This window comes from Mesitornis unicolor, unplaced genomic scaffold (genome assembly GCF_000695765.1).
Source record: "Mesitornis unicolor isolate BGI_N332 unplaced genomic scaffold, ASM69576v1 scaffold16115, whole genome shotgun sequence".
NCBI lineage: Eukaryota > Metazoa > Chordata > Aves > Mesitornithiformes > Mesitornithidae > Mesitornis > Mesitornis unicolor.
In genome coordinates this window covers 8,001-25,968 of record NW_010183604.1, presented here as the reverse complement: position 1 = coordinate 25,968, position 17,968 = coordinate 8,001, and the positions used below count along the sequence as shown (strand labels likewise).

At 38.3% G+C, this 17,968-nt stretch overlaps 1 protein-coding gene across 1 annotated transcript in view; it reads right to left on the bottom strand.

The window, feature by feature from the left end:
- Window positions 1–619: 619 nt before the first annotated feature.
- The window catches only part of TTBK2 (tau tubulin kinase 2), a gene marked incomplete at its 5' end in the record, with an annotated part of 22,843 nt that continues 5,494 nt past the window's right edge, over window positions 620–17,968 (bottom strand). The window contains 3 exons of the mRNA XM_010184208.1: window positions 620–1,088; window positions 2,090–3,360; window positions 17,455–17,968. Of these exons, the coding sequence (XP_010182510.1) occupies window positions 620–1,088; window positions 2,090–3,360; window positions 17,455–17,968 (2,254 nt within the window). The remainder of the gene's footprint in view (window positions 1,089–2,089; window positions 3,361–17,454) is intronic.

Here is a 17,968-nt window from a genome sequence, read left to right as displayed (position 1 = left end):
GCCATGGTAGATAGGGGACAAGATGAGCACTGAGTGACTCAGAGATGTGTGCAGCTCTGAAGAGACCTATGGAAAGAAATGGAAGAGACCTATCATGTAGAAATACCATCGTCTTCTGAACTGTGTGCTTTTCTAAAATTGCAGACATGCTTGAGCAGTACTGGCCTCCCAAGTGGTTACATCATTTTGGGAATAACCATTTCAGGTTTTCTTACATACTCCTTGAGTCTGTAAGGCCTGAAGTAATTAGGCCAAATCTTCTAGCTAGGTAAACTAAAACCATAGAAATAAATACTCTTGTAAAACACTCACCTTCAAGATATTTTTTTACTTTAAATAAATTGCACCTCTTTGACTACCTAGTCATTCTTATCCTGGCCTTTACTTATCCTCTCACGGATCTGCTTGCTGCCCACTCTTAGGCAATTCCTGGCCACTTATTTACACAGTATGCTTTCTCATGAAGAGTTTATGATGCTTACTTTCTTTAAAAAGCGCAGATTCAACACCATTGTTTTTAATAGACTTTTTTCAATTATTTTTTTTTTTAATACACAGTACACAGACAAAACATGCATCAGATTTAGGAGGAGGCTTTATACCTGTCAAGGCCCAGTTCTTATCTGCTAAGCTTAGTGGCTGATTTGCTCTTTCCTGTGGGAGTCTTAGTGTTTGGGGAATGGTGGAAGGAACTGCCAGATCCTTTCAGTCCATTCTTGCTTGGTTTGTTGCAGCAGTGCTCTTGTTGGCAGGATCTCCTAGAAGATGAGGAGCCTGAATGGCTAGGAGGTGATTTACTCCTCCCAAGATGTGGGGATGAACTCCTCTGATCGTGATGGGGTCTCCCAGCCCGGGACGGAGAAGAACTGGCAGTACGGGGTAAAGAAGAGCTCCTAGGGGAGGCACTGGGACTGCGTCGGGGGATGACAGGGCTTTTGGGTGGTGTTTTTGGACTATGTGGAGATCCCGGACTCTTACACTGGGTAGAGCTCCTTGGTCTTTGAGATCCATTCTGCAGGATTTGAGCCAGACGAGAGATAAGATCTGAGTCCGAGCTGCTGCTCCCTAGGACTCTGTATCTCCGTAACCTTAAGAAGAAATTAAGAAAGATTATTTCTGTTCCTATCTATTCACTAAAGTTCATAGAGAAACGCAGTATCACTAGAAGCTAGGGATGAGTTTACATTGCAGAACAGACATCTGGAGCTGAACTCTCCTGTAAGGTAGAGTTGTTTGGATCTAGGCTTTGGATTCTATGTTGTTCAAATCAACACAGTATTTATATATGCATAAGCTCACTCACTTGAACAGCCTGGGTTTTGACAGGATTACTGAAATTTCACGATGGTGCTGGAAGAAGTGCACTGAGGAGCAGTGCTTATTGCCTCTGTTTCAGAGGGGTACATCAATTCCTGCACACTATCAATACACTCCTATAAAAACATTAAGGGATGACAAAGCACACCACAACTTCTTTCAGAGGATTTCACATTACTGTATAACAGTTCTCCTTATTCTGGTAAAGTAGGCACTGAAAAAACTAGATTGTGGTTGTCTGTACATAAAATTGACAAAGGGGGGCTTCTAGGATTCTCTCTGCCCTCCTTTAATGAGTTTTTACTTAGCCATGACCTGAGCACAGATAACTGACTCAGTACTGATAGCTGGAATCTCCAAACCCAAACATTTTAAATGTCTACAATAAGAACAGTTTAGTTTTCAGAAGGACTGGATATGATAGATTCTATGATAGAGTCTTAGATTTCTTTAAGTTTGTGAATAATCAACCATTCCAGAAAAGCAACCCCATTTTAAAAAGAAAAAAAAGTAAAGGTTTAGTTATAGATAGGTTTCAAAATACTGAATACACATCTATTGATGTATATGGTTTAACAGTAAAGCAGGCTCGTTCTTGTGTAACGGCCTCTCCTCATTCATTTTCCAACAATTAAGGTTTCTCAGAGAACTGAAGCCCAGCATTTTAAAAAAATTAAAGGATGGAACCTCTACAGGATTACATACTGCATAGTTACTACAGTCCAGCTCAAATCCATTTTCAACCTGAAAAACTCTGTTTTCTCTGCATTACCTAGCTTCTACTCCAGGTCTAGCAGGCGGTTTTCCTGGTGGTGGCCGAGGAAGGAACTGAGCTGAACTTGAACTGGTGACTTGATCAGTGGTTGCCCAGGACACTGGCCTTGGAATCTTGCTTTTTCTGGACTGAGGGCTGCTTGGAGATAAAGAGCTATCTTCTGTCTGCTTGCTGAAATGAGAGTCCAGTGTCAATCTAGAAAATGAGGATAAGACATCATCCTCAGAAAACGGTACTGGAGCAGCAGCCATTTTTTCCTCCAGTGACTTATCAGAGGCACTTGAGAGGTCACCAAGGAAAGATTTGAGCTGTCTCTTTTCCATAAGTAGTCTCACCAAGTCTGTCTGATGAGCCTTTTTTAGAAGAAGCTTTTCCTTTGCTGAAACAGGAGAAGAGGAGTCTGACGTTAAGTCTATCTCTTGTGCTAGAACTGGGATCCGGCTCTGCCTGAATACAAAAGGAGATTTACCCAAGTCCTTCTTAGACCGATGAGAATTCTCATTTTCTGAAATGCAGTGGAGTAACTCTCCATTTCTGGGAGCATGTTTCTCTTTTTTGTCCTCCTGGTGCAAAAAAGCAGTAAGGGCCACTTGGTGGCATTTCAAGTCTTGAATATGGACTTCTTCCTTATTAGAATGAAAACCATTTTCCTGAACTGGTGCTATTTTGCTTGCCTGTCTATTAATATGTGGTTTGGTAGGTCTTGAGGGAGAAAATTCTGATGTTTTAGGTGCTACCGACTTCAGAACCTCATCTTGATTTGGCACCAAACAGACAGGCCTTGGCTTTGATTCCTCAGCAGCTTCAGTATTCGTTAGAGGCTCTTCCTCTGCAGATTTTGAGTTTCCTGGCAAAGAATTCTGTTCCTTGCTTAGCATTTCAATGGCATCCTCAGAAACCACTGGAAGCCTTTCCTCCTCACCCTCCTCTACCGGCATATTTTCAAGTTCTTTCTCTTCCTGAGTCCCACTGTGTTGTTCAGGTAGGCCCTTCTGGCCACAGTCTAGGATGTTGACACACTCTTTGACAAGTCCTTCCCTGTCAAGCACCTCTTGGCTGATACTAAGTACCAAATCTGGCCTGCTGGCACGAGCTGGAAGTGCATCTTCTGTCACAACCAACCCTGGCAGATTTTCCTTTGGAGAGGAAAGTTCTGCGGTGTGTTCCACAGACTGAGCATCCTGCTCTCTTTTCTCCAGCTGGTGGCCATAATGAAAGCTCTCCGAAGCAGATTGTGTGGATGCCACTGAAGGTCTGGGTATTGTCATCTGTGTGGAAAAATCAGAGGAGGAAAAGTGAGAAACTCAGGAATGTTATACAGATAGCATTCTTTAAATAGCGCTTTTGCTTCCGTGTCTTCAAGATACTTTATGTAATGATTCCTATGAATCACAATGTTCAAATAACACCAAACTTCATAATTTACATCTAGATAATTTCTAAAAAATACTCTATCATCCCAAGACAGAGAAGTGTAATTAGTAAAAAACCTCAGCAGAAATTGTTGCAGTTACCAAGTAACCCACTTGGAAATGAGATCCAGCCGAACAGGTAGCCTTCTTACTTTAAATTAGTCTGGATATTCTTAGAGTAAGTTGCACATAAACGTAAAGTCTTTAACAAGTACACAACTATATTTTTTAGACAGAAGGCAAAACTGCATCCCTGCCTCTTCCACCTGAGAGACACAATCCCACTTCCCTCAGTTTCCACAAAGTATGGACAAAACCAGAACAGAGTTGCACCTCAGTTTCCCCATTGAAGTCAGGCCACTGCAGGCAGAAACACAAGTCATGAGGTCAGAGGGTGAGAGAGCACACACAAAAGTGACAGGAGTTTTACCTCTGTGGCCAAGGGAGGAACGCACTCTCGTGTGAAGAGGAGTCCTAGATTCTGGTTTATGCACATTAGATTGAGTTGTTTGGTGTAAACACTAAGACATCAAGGGGCTACCCTTACATCTTTCTGTACATAGAACGTTCAGCTCCTTTTTTCCTCATATTCTTTAGCCTCTGACACAGTTTGACTATGTAATACTCAACAGAAAGTGGAAGACTGCAATCTGGATTTAAACATAGAGACTCTCGATGCACTGATGGTAGAAGAGACAACCAGTGGTAGCCTATTTTCAGCATTGCCAGGATTCTGCTGCATTACAATGCAGATTTCACTTGACCTTGTCGCAGAAATCACACACGCTGCTGAGCTTAATGGGCTTTTGCAAGAACTAGTACATGGTTACTATTGAGTGGAAGAAACCAAACTCATCTGTCAGGACCTGTAACAATTTACACTGTCCACTCAAACTTTACAAGTACAGAACAAGCCTGCAAAATAAAAAATGGGAACTGACAGTGAAGGAGATATACTCCGATTTCCCACGAGAGTATAAGAGCTTCATGGAAACTCTTGCTGACTTCTTCTGGTTTTTTGTATTTTCTTCATAGTCCTGTATAACAAGATTTCCATCATTATGGGTGCACGTTTACCTCCATGAAACACAAACACTCAACTGATATTATAAAGAGTTCACTAGAATTAAAGAGAAAACAATTCTTTATGTTAAAGAAATTCTTTCTATACCATAAAATGTATTCTGAACCTCTCTAATTTACCTAGCGTAGTATTTCTCTTACTTTAGAAAGAATTTTTACTACTCTTGAATGATCTTTTTGAAGCTAAGCTCTATGTTAAAATCTGTTCCTACAGAGAGGATTCATGCACTTTTCAGAAACAATAAAAACACAAACTAATACTTCCTCGGGAAAACCCTGAACTCCCATTTTCAAAGCCACATTATATCTTGTTATTCAGGACCACTACTTTCTTTTTTAATCACTGTATCTTTGAAAAATCCGTTTGAAATGCTCTATTCTAACCCCAAGTTCAATCCAAGTAAACAGTCTTTCTTTGTCATGAAAAAAAGGCATCCACAGAGACTCTCAATCACATTAAAACCACTTTTTATGCATATTGGGGTCTGACTACTACTGTCTAGATTAATTCTGACTATTCCTCTCCAATGAATCAGTTCAGTAAAGGGTCATGATGAAGTATCCAGGGAATTCATACATAAGATCTGCCCTAATATTCATGTACAGATTTCAAATAATCCAGTTTTTTCTGTCTGTGTCTGATTCCTATGAGCCACTGCCTACATTCCAGGTTACTGCTGTGCTATATTTACGCTTCAGTTTTGCTATTTTTGATTAATTGTACCTTAATTATACATACAATTTCAGCTATATTTTTTATTTTTCTGTAAAGGTAAAACAATCGTTCACATTCAAAACAGCAATGCTCTAAAAAAAACCCCAACAAACTCCAACAGCATGTTAAAAAAACCCAAACCAAACAAAAATTGAGTCTTCCTGACTTCTGATCCTCCAGTCAGACACCGAATCCATCCATTCATATGCTGTAATAAATCAAATCCAGTTCTGTCCAGGTATAAGATGGGTGCTATATTTGCACATTGCCCACAGTTGTGTTACGCTCACAAGTTGCGTTATGTTCAATCTGTGAACACTAAAATGTCCATAGATTAATCAAACATACCAGAACTACTGATGAAACCATGCATCTATAGTTTTAATACAAATTCTAATTACCGTACACATAAAATCTAATTTTCAAACTTGAAATCCAGATTAAAATTTTCTTAAAATCTCTCATCAGAATTGTCAGGCTCTGTTTGAAAGCATTATGGGTTTTCTCATGCCCACAGTGCACTACTACCAACAGTAGGTGTAATGCACATAAAGAACTACCTACGTTCAATTTACTTATAAGCACACTTCTAGAGATAGGAGCTTTATTTATACTAAGGGCCCTTCTCTTTCCTTACACTGTTTTTATATATTCTTGCCTCTGCACACAAGGTTTTACAGTTGCAAAGTTTGCAGACACAAAGATGCAATTAGAATCCAGCTTATCTTTTAAAAACAAAATACCTAAAACTTTTGGCAGCCTGTTAAGTTACACAGTTTTGCCTCTGTGAACAGGAGCAATAATGAACGTAAAGCACAGCTCCATGAAGCAGTTACAACACAGCCGATTCCATCCAAGCACTCAAGTGATCTAATACAATACGTGTTGCCAGAAAGGTGTTTAAGCTTCTTAAAAATACTTACCAAGGCACTATCAGTTTATTCTGATTCTGTTTTGTTGCTAGCCTGGTATTATTAAGATTTGCTATATCGATAAGGTAGTGTCATTTTAGCCAGCTTCTGAGCTCTTTACATATATCAAGTTCTGTGTTTAGAAGCTGCCTGGAAGTGGTCAGAGCAGCTGTACATTTGTAGAGCACTGGCCCAGGCTGCCCAGAGAGGTTGTGGAGTCTCCTTCTCTGCAGACATTCAAAACCCACCTGGACGCCTTCCTGTGTAACCTCATCTGGGTGTTCCTGCTCCGGCAGGGGGATTGGACTGGATGAGCTTTGGAGGTCCCTTCCAATCCCTAACGGTCTGGGATTCTGGGATTCTGTGATCTACCTGTGGTTCACATGTAGACGAATAGTGTCAAATTGCCAAACACAAGTGATTTAAATAATAATTTCAAACCGAACCAGTTTTCAAAAATTACATGGCAGAATCTTAAGCATACTAGACCTGCACTCAAGGCTTGTCCTAATTTTAGTGGTTTTCCTATTTCCCCCATTTTAAAAAGTTCTTTCTTCCTTCCATATGACAGATCTATCTAACCTGGAGAAAATGCTAAGATGCTGATAAATTCACCAGCTCCAAAGAAAGAGGTTATTTCCTGTAATTCTAGTTGGAGTAGTATCATGCAATTTTAATTTTAGCAGACAAAAGATTTTAAGAGCTAAATATATAAAGATTATCTTATGGATAATATTATAGAGAATATCTGCAATTATATATGTATTTATTGGATTAATTAGATTAATTGTACCTTAATTACATGCAAATAATCATTAGTCCTTGGGCATTATGCCTTGAATTATAGCCTCCTTTTTATTTCAAGAAAATTACTGTATGAATTGTCATCATGGAAACAGTTGTTGCCACCAGAGCTCTCCGTGGGAAATCCCACAGCCCATTTTAGCCTTCCTGAAACATCTTTACTTATTCTATGCTAATGAAATTATAAGGCTAGAAAAATGTACTAAATCACACATGTTTGGAGTAAGATTGGCTTTTTTTTTAATTTGTTTTGTGGTTTTTTTTTTAATTGACCACTTCAAGGACAGACAAGAACAGATGAACCACGTGGTTATGAATTTTGGTAATCTTAAAAGTACTTTGGATTCCAGAAAACATGAACATGACCAACAATAAGTAACTTTTTTATAGTTTTCATCCCTATATTATCAGTGTATGTGGACACTATTAGCAAGGCAAATTTTATGTCCTGACCTTCACTATGACTTTTCTGCTGCTTCTGACCGAGAAACCTGCAGAAGGAGAACAGCCGAAGGTTCTGTCACTAAAAATGGATGTGTTCTCTGCAGGCAACACACTATTTGAAAAATAAAAATAAGAGGTTCACACTGACTGCTTGTCCTCAACTGTTAATTCCTTCATTTACAACTGGGAAGTTTCCATTGAAAGCACAGCTAACCTAACATGCTGTAATTTTTAATTATTCTTTACACCACAGGCAGATAAAAAACACGCCTGAAGAATTTCTCTCCTTCAGATGAAAGGCCCTACTAAGCCTTGGAGGCAGCATTTATATTTCTACTTATTAAGCAATTGCCTCTGCCTCTTGGATAAAAGCAATGAATAAAACTTTTAACTTGTTTGCATTAGAGAGTGTGTAGATGAAAACTGTTCAAGTAACATTATTATCAATATAAAATCCAGTTGCTTAAAAGATGGAGTAATCTGTGAGCTCGTGTGTCTTCCAGACATCCTCTTTTTTCTTCTAAAAGAATGCTTCCTGTTATTCCCTATCCTATGTGGTTTTGTAAGAAAAATCAAGATACTCCAGAAAAACTTACTCATGAAGAAAACAATGACACTGTAGCAGTGATCATATGTTGATTGCCTTTCAAGAACATAACAACTGAAAACAGTAAGAATTCTGCATCTCAGCTTGCCTTTGAATCTGGTCATAAGCATTACCAAACATATACTTTCACTGATGAGGAGTGAAAGCTGTGACATCACAGAAACTTAATTTTCAGGCTAAAATTTATTGAAAAATTAAGTTATTAACAGACACCCTGTCACGAATAAGATGGTATAGCTTCTTCACATTTTCCATACTTAATCAAATCTATTGTATATGAAAGATTTCCAGTAGCTGTGAGCTGGACTAACTCCTTGAAATTCCTACCTTGAGTAAACCCAATGTTGTAAAGAGTGCGAGCAACCTCTTGGGAAAAACCTAACTGAAACCTCATGCTGACTCCACATAGTTTCCATCTGGATAGGGAACAGGGGGGGCACAACAGTTCTGTAAACCATAAAATCAGAACCCTTTTTGCTACAGCCAACTTCAACCATGGCAGCGGTGAGAAAACAGACTCACTGAACATATAAAAGTCTTTCCCTCTTCTTCTTCCAGGACACACCTATTTGATAATGTATCATGTCTTGAAACTGAAATTCTGAAGAGGATTATGGACAAATTATATCCATTCCTGACATTTTTAATGGATAGGCACAATGCTAAACCAGAGTTTTAATCAGCTGAGTTCTAAGGCAATCCTAATGCACAGGACAACTTCAAGTTAATGTCACTGACAAATTAAAAGTGATTCTAAAAGAACACTGTAAAAAAAGGAGCATCTTTGGGGTTTTGTTTATTTGTGGTTATAAAAGGGACTGTTAAGTGTGAAAACCAATGTAAATGTTAATCTCTTGCTATTGCAGACTACTGAATCCTGCCAAAATCAGTTCATAAAAAATGGCAAAATTTACAACATTTACATGCACTCTTGGCTCATAAACCTAAAGCATCCAAAATAAAATGACAATTACAAGGGAAATACACTCTAAATAACCCCTGAACATGTCATGAAGTCTTACCTGATTCTTTCATAGAACCCTGAACTCCAGTGAGATGCTTAAAAATTAAGGTAAATTTTTCAACTCATATCAGTGTATTATTTCTCTTCTTGGATATTAACGTGCATATGATGGTTTGCATTTCCATAGCATCGCGTGTGGGAAGATCTCAGAGCATTTTGTAACTAATAATATAACTGTAAAATATTTTTTAAAGTGTTGCAGTAATGTAGACTGAGAAAGTTAAGACATAAAACAAAAACATTCGTATAAGTGCCAACTAATTCCGATTGCTTGAGAGACACAAATTATCCTTCCCTAACACAATGAATAACCACAAAATCATTAAATTAAACTTAATCCCCTAATACATATTTCATTAAGCAAATTAAAATATGCAAGAATGACACACAACACTGGAATCCGCCTTTTTTAAAGGCTGAATCTTATTGTATAGCAGCCAGTTTAGAAGTATTCCAGATGGCTGATGTAGACAGATGAGGTGTTCACTATCTTACTGAAGAACAAGAGCTGAGAAACCACAGAGATCAAAATCTGAGGTCACTGGTTTTGATTGCTTCTCAAGACACAGTTACACATTCAGTGTGATATCTACCTAAGCAGTGTCCTCAAACACAGCCCTGCCCAGTAGTTGCTGTGCTCACATCAAATTTTCCATTGACCTCATACAACAATCTATGCAGTCCTCTAATGAGCAGAGTTCAGAGAACTTATCTGGCTGAAAAACTCACAGAAAAAAAAGAGAAAGGTTGTCTGGATGATCTTTAAAAGGTCCCTTCCAACCCAATACATTCTATGATTCGCTGTGCAATTTGAACATGCTAGAGAGGAAAAGGATGCTAACAGCACTCTGGCCCCACTCTTCAGATTCAAGTACAAAGAATTCATTCTGATTTTTGTCAGCTCTAATGCTGCCAGACTCTTTCTTTGTGCTGCAAGTTGAATAATAGAGTTGAAGCAAAATACTGCAATTCTCTTCCATAATACACATATGGCAGGAGAGGAGTTCTCTTTATTGAACAAGTAAAGGTAGGCCTATATTCTACATACCCTCTCTTCACTACTAAGCAGAGAATATACCGAAATTTAATGACCTCTATCTGATGTCAAACTGGAGGAAGGCAGGTTACAGTTCCTGAACTCCTACTCATCAACAAGGAAAGAAAGTATCAGGAACAAATGCATAATTTTTTATTTTTTTAATATGTGAAAATAAATCCAGCAGCCCAGAGCCCTCTGCAATTCATTAGTTATGAATGCTGAACCAAAATGCAAACAGCACAAAGTACACGAAAATATATTCAGCACCAGATATTTATACAGAATACAGAACGATATTAAAATTCTTTTTAATATTTAACTGGCAAAAAGCTTTAGGTTATTAGCATGCATATTCATCTTTCATGCTGCTGGAACTTCTAGCTTGCTAAGTAACTAACATTACTGCACTATAGGAAAGGGAAGGACCTGCAAAAGTATTTCAGTTCTTCAGTGAGGCCACAAGGCCTTCATTGTTGGAATGAACGAAAGAATCACATGCTTGTAATTTTCATAGCAAATTAAAAACTGGAAGTTAAATCCTCAACAGAGTCAAGACTTTCAAAATCACAGCCTGGGCAGAGGACACAGCAGTCAGGGACTTACCAGGTCAAAAGGAAGAAAAGGCTGAGAATGTTATATGTAATCCTCACTCAGTAGCAGCACCTGGCACAATACGAATTCTTCTTCGCATGACAAGAAAGTCAATCACTCTGCAGCCTCTATTAATATTGCAGTGGTATTCATTTGTTGGGTACTAAGGAAGCCAGAGAAGACCCTCTGTGCCAACCTACCTTCTCTGAGTACTGTGAGCAGTCTGCTAATTATACCTGCAATACATTCTGATTGGAAAATTTAAATCATAGATATACAGGGGAAAAAAGGTAATTTTGCATTCTGGGATACAAACTAATCTGAAAAACACTGAAGCTTTTAATGAGTTCATTTCTCCTAAGTCCTTTTCCGCAGTCAATACACCAGTTACCATGAGGAATGTGGTATTTTGGTATCCCATCAAGTTCACAGAACTGACCATGTGGGAGCTACTGTTTGTCTGCATCCATACATTGAGGACAGAACTAATTTTTTTGATATTCAGATAAAAAGCAGCCAGGAGTTGCAAGACAAAAAAAACCACCGCTTTTTGAGTTAACAGACAAAATGCTGACAGAAGTACGCTAGCTACTTTGTTCGCCTTGTTGTCACTTACCACGGATACTATGAAAGTCTGAAAGAAGCTAGTGTTGATGGCTTACTGTTAATATCAATACTCCTGTGCGTGCTTCACTGACCAAAACAAAAAAAAAAAGTCTCTTGCATAGGAATATTTATACTGAGAAATACACTGGAAATAAAAAACAACACAAAACACACTCAAAATGAATTATTAATGGTAAAATGATGATGATATGTTACGGTCTTATGCATTAATGCTATGTCATACTGCTTTACCAGGCGGTGCAAGCTCATGCTGCTTGGCAAATCTCAAGATTTTTGTGACTAATGCAGAAATTATGGTTGACTTCAATTAGATTCTAAGCCTTCATCTTTGTTATACTGAAATGAAACTGGGAGTATGAAACTACGAAAAGTCCCCTTTCTCTAGCGACATGTTCCATACCCTTGATAATTCCCATTTTTGCTTTGTGTACTGCAAGCAGTGGAACAACTCATTATTTGCTCATTCCCAAAGCAGCAATTTGACTGTCTCTAGATCTTTTTCTTACATCAAAATCATTTAAGGTAGTCCAAATTTTAATCTGTGTTCCAAATTCAAAATCTACCCGTTCTGATTACAGGAACACATAAAAAAAAAGAGAGACTTTAATCTCAGTTTTGAAAGAAGAAAAATTCTGTTTTCTAGGTTTTATAATCCCTTTTTCAAGGGAAAAGTCCCTCTAAGGAAGTGAATCTATCTCCCAGAACATCCAGAGATGCTTGGTGCTCAAGGTCATAACCTGAGTAAAAGCTCTTTAAATATTCCTCTAATTTTACCTCTTCTAAGTGGGACAATATGTCTTCCTCCTTATAGAGTATTCCTGACTTTATTCCTGAGCACGATCCGTTCTTATTCCCTAACCTGATCTTCCAAACTATTTTTTTAGGATCTTGTGTATAGCAGTATGACCAGCATATGCCTAACACCGGACTGTGCAGAGCAACTGAAAACGTTAAACTTTGCAGATGACTGCTACAACGCAGTCGCTTTTCTGAAGACAAGGCTTATTCACCTGCTGAAGTTGTGCTTTTGAGATGCGAATGACAGGGGGGAGCTTGTTGCCACAGGGAATGACAGGAAGCTGCCTACGGCCGGTTGAGCGGGAGGAGGAGGAGTGGCTCTCAGCCGATTGACTCCTTGGTAAACCAGCCTCTTTCAGAGCGTCCGAGTGGATGGATAGATAGGCTATAGGGCTCATGGTGCGGAGTATGGGACTTGAAATTCTTGGAGTGGAGAAATGCAGCATATGAGATGAGTTGAGCTGTGAGAACAACATGGCGGGGAAGAAAATAAGGTTTAAAAATCAATACTTTAATAGTTCTTGTTTGTGTCTTGCCTATATGCATTTTCTTAAATCTATTAAACAGCCATCTTCATAATTCCCTCCCAGGCTAAAAGCTGATCATTTCAGAGGTATCTTAACTCCAATCTTCACATTTTCCATTAGTCTTTAAAAAACTAGTGAGCATCCTTTCTCTAGCTGACTCCTACCTTTACTCAGTCAGTCAGTAACAATCAGGGCAAATTTAATAACTGAACACAGCCTGTTCCAAGAACATAGCGTACACAAACTAGCTGAGTGTTGACTGGTCCTTGCAAATACTTAGCACATCTGTGCAACAACACTGTTTTCCGAGGTGACCATATTTTTAGCATATACACCCACTGCTGGCTTTACAAATGTGACTGTACAACTACGGCTATAGCAGTGTGTATTACAACCATAGCAGACAAGGCTAATCAGTAAGATTAGTACTATGCAATTTGGATGAAATTGCCCAAATATGGGATTGGGCTAGAAGGATACACCGGCCTGGAGAACCTATGAACAACTGCTTCATCTTGAACTACTCAAGCATTTAGAAAAGAGCAAGGAAAATAAAACAAATTTTGAAAAAGAACAGAAACTGTAAAGTCAAACAAATAATTTTAGAGAAAGCACATTTTCAAACTGGTTACTGATGATTCTAATAAACCTATAGCTTTGACATACAACTCTGAAGTCAACCGATACTTTGCAAAGCTCTTTTCCAGCGCTGAATAAATATCTGATGGTGACATATCTAAATACCTGTAAATGAGATTGCTATATACAGTTTGCAGTTCTTTGTTCCAAGTATATTTAGACAAAACCACGAAGAGCAGAGATACGGAAAAAAATACATTAGTACCTCAAGACACAAAATGCTAATTTCAGCAAGATTTCTACATGATACAAACAAGAGATTCACGCAGCCAAACCTCTTCTACAATCACGCACATACATATCTACATACATGTGGTATTAGGCTGTCAACCAAGTGTGACCAAGCAAACTGTTGTTTAAATTAAAGTGAAGATGAAAATGGAATTAGCTGTGACGTATTGCATTACTTCCACTCTGTTCTTCTTTCTTTGCTGAAGTATCTGCTTGACAAATATATATTGCAAAGTTTTATGTATGCTCTGTATGGAGCTCACTCCAATTCAATACAATCACAGTAAATTAATGAGGCCGTGGTTCAACAACACAACAAGCCCAGCTTTAGGCTCTTAGGATCAGATGAAGGAGAAGAAAACTAGAGCTGGATAATGCAAACTGCTGCTCCAGTATAAATTCACCGTTAATCCAGATCAGTTCAAATTCTTTGACAGATTAACTTAATTCCAGCAGATATTACAGCAAATCAAGTACTGCCTCTCCTCCTGCAGCCAAAGTCAACATAAAGCCATCATGAAAGTATAAAGCCAGCGTATATGCCCTATAAGGTCTGAACAGTTCAACAGAAATGTGACCATGTGCCCATGACTGAGCCACATCAAACTGGTATTTGCTGGTAGCACATGGAAAACCATGACTGATAACATGAAAATTGGTTTTCTTACCTGCAGGTTTTTTCATAATAGATAGCATGATTTGCTGTAATTTTTTAATGCCAGAGATTTGCTCATCCCCAAGCCAACAACATACACATTTTTCTCTTATATTTTGAGTTCACATTTCCTTCCCAAGTTGTGACAACTTTACATTTTTATGAGAATACTAATGCTGTGTGAAACAGGTCAGAAATTACATTGTCATCAATTACAGGAGTCCATGTACACACACAATTTCAGGAAGAACATCTACCTACACATGGAAGGACTGCAGACCAGCAATCTCTTTCCTTCAGGAGGAAATAAAACTATGGACAAGTATGTGAACCTTTAGTTTCCCATATAGTAACATCCTTACTACTACTTACTACTTAAATAGTGAGCAATAAAGCCCTGAAAGAAATAGAGAGAGAATAAAGAAGAATCAAAATAAAAACGAAAAATAAAAAGAATACATAAAAGAGAAAAGCTATTTTATTCATTCACCACTGAAATAATTGCTTGCATATTTAACAAACCTAGCAGAATAAGCTCAAAAAGCTAATTCATCGTACTCTGTCCTAAATGATACCAAAGCAGGTCACTAGAAATCCATACGGGAGGTACATTCATAAGCACGATGACCATGAATGCTGACATGCCCTAGAGTTTCAAGCTGTTTGAAATCAGTAAACTCTTTCAGAAATTATATTAAGCTGTTCTACTACTATAATTTGAACTTCTGTTTTTAACCCCTTTTAGTAACATGTAAGTAATTTGATTACTTACTTATAGTCTTACTTACTTATGGTCTTAAACTTACATTCTTGGATCCAAGCCTGCTCTTAGTAACTGATGCAATATAATTACATCAGCGGAAAAGTAAAGTATCATTTCGCCCATTATTTGCACTGTCAGGAAGGCACCACCTAGATAAAATTACTAAAGAACAAGAACACCTGATCCACAAACCAGGATCACATTCAAAGAACAGTTTCACGTGGGTAAATGCTTTCAGGAAGAATGGACTCTACCCAACAGCTCCCTACGGTCACCAGACTCTGGAATAGAGAGAACTACTGTCTGAAGAGGAACGTATATACTGTGCATACTGTGATGTGACCAGGGCACTCACCTACAAGAACAGCTAGGTTCTGGTACCCAGCTCAAGGAATATTTAAGTATCTTGTATGAAGTGGAATACCATCAATGAAGGACAGAAAGAGCAACCCACCCGCAAATACCCTGCTGGGCTTTGTTTGGCTTTCAAGGGCTAATAAGTAGAGGGAAGACTGCCACAAACTGTCATCACAAATGGAATAGACACACTGCACAGACACACACTGTTCCCAGTTGCTAAATCAGCCAAATAATTTCTAGTTTCATTATTCCCAGTTCAGTTTATATTTTCAGTCCCACATGATTCACCTTCACAACAACAAGTTCCTTCCTGCCGTTCATCTTGCCCTCACAGCACTACTTGCCCTTCCAGGATAATATAAACTATATTCACCTCCCTAATTTTTGAGGTTATGACAAATATCCCTTATCTGCTTTCAAAGCTAAACTAAAATATCATCTCATCTCAGTGTCTACTTCAACCACTGTTGCTTTCAATACATCTTATAATTAATCAACCTTGTTTATAACTATTTCTGCTTCTGTGCTCGGAAGCTTTTTCCCTTCCAGATAAAGATATTGTCCATTATTTGCATGGTAGCACATGATATTTATAACACCTCTACTTACAGTTTTAGGTAAAATAGTTCTTTCCTCAGAAAAGCCAAGTTTGTATAAAGTGGGATAGTGCAATTGCACACAAAATTACAAGCTGGTTTTTAATGGCTTTCAAAATAAAAACACCTGATAATTATTATTTTGTACAGGGCTAAGTGTTGCTCTTTCTTGTCCATTTTACTAAAACTAACATTAAAATATTAAAAATATTGAACAACTGAAAACAACTGAGCCATTTAAATTAATTTTTCACCCTTACAAGTCTCTAAGGCACCAAAAACTCTTCCACACAACTAATATTTCAACTTGAAATCTCAACAATTTTCTGTTGTTGAACACAGTTCTGCATTTTGAATCATGTAAAACGAATCTTCTATAAACTACATAATTCACAAAGTATGATATCTAAATAAAATCTTTTACAAGACGTATGATCTTGTATTTTCTATGGAAACCTAGGTGTATTTAAAATTTTACTCTACAGCTATAGTTAATTACACTGAGTGGTTCATTCTCACCATAAAGGATCTTCCACGCCTTATAATAAATGAGTGGTTGGTGGCAAGTTCTTTTTATAATGAGCTGGCTGTAACTTTCACGAGAAGTGGTGGTAAGTGAGGGAGAAGTACAGCCAGGTTTCTTGGCTCAAAGAAGCTTGAAAGAATTGTCCTTCATATCATAGGTGACACAAGATCTACTGATAAAAGGTTAGAAATAAAACCAGGAGCTGATTTCCAATCACTTAACCACTAATCTCACTTCCTCCTTAAGTAAAGTCAAAGAAGTCTTTGTTTAGAATCACTGACAGAGAAGAAACAAGTAAACATTCAGAAACCGTGCAAATGAGATTTTTCTTTAGAAAAGATGGAGAAACACCAAAAGAGGATGCAGTGAAGCAAAGCCATCTGTCTTAGTGAAGAGAAAACCTTGGGAGCAAAGCAACAGTTGCAAAATTATCTTAGAAGTGAGAAGTAGCAACAATTTATAAAAGGCAACCAGCTATAAAAATCATTAGAAAATTCAGAAGAAACAGGAAGTAACAAAGGGAATTCCAGAAGAATTTTGGTGAGAGGAGCGAGTAACTCTGGCTCTTTAATTTCAGCTCTTTAGGCTTTCCTTGAAACACATGAAACACTGTAGCACAGTATTTACACATTCATTGTAATTCTATGTTTACATACTGCAAATATAATAAATATATATTTTCATGTGTATCTCTCACTGATTAGGAATCACTGCATAAGGATCTTATATGTATGTGTGTGTATGAAATATATATACATGTATTTGTTTTGGGGTTTTTTTAAGGTGAGTTCTGTGGATCATACCTGCAGAACTAATAGCCACTTCTATGGGAGAATGTAAACACTCACAGAACATGCAAGATCACTCCTCAAGAATCAAGTCCCACACCTGATCAAACTAGGAATTTCTGCTATGCTACTGTATTTTAGTCCCTGCCTTTTCCCTTAGTATCTCCTCATATAATTCTGCACAAATAAGAGGTTCAATAAAACACCAACCATTTCTCTTACCGGAGTGAGTGCTCCTTCCGCTTGAGCTTCCATAGGACTTGTAGGGGTGGCTGCAAGAAGCTGTCCAGCAGCTCCAGACAGAAGTTCCAATTTATCTGTAAGCTGTTCAGAAACAGCAGGATGACACTCCATGGCTAGAACAAACCCCACCTCAGAGGTCTGATTCTTGGCATGGACGCCGTTTCCTGCCCCACCACCCTGTCTGGGCTGGTCTTCTGGAGGGGACTCCTCTAGAACTTGTAGTACCTCTGGCTCTTCATCTGAGGGACTTCCAGTTGTTTTGTGCCCTAAAGCCTCATTTATCCTGAAGTCCCGCAAGTCCCGTTCCTTATCTATTATCACCCATTCCTTGGAGTCAACCTCCTGCCTGCAGGAGCTTAAGTTGACAGCTACAAATCCATTGCTAATAACACCGTCAGCATGTTCTGGAGAACTAGCTGACACAGGCTTTGAAGCATCTGGGAGATATTCTTCATCGTAGTGCCAAACGTGGTCCATGCGGGCAGTCACAGGA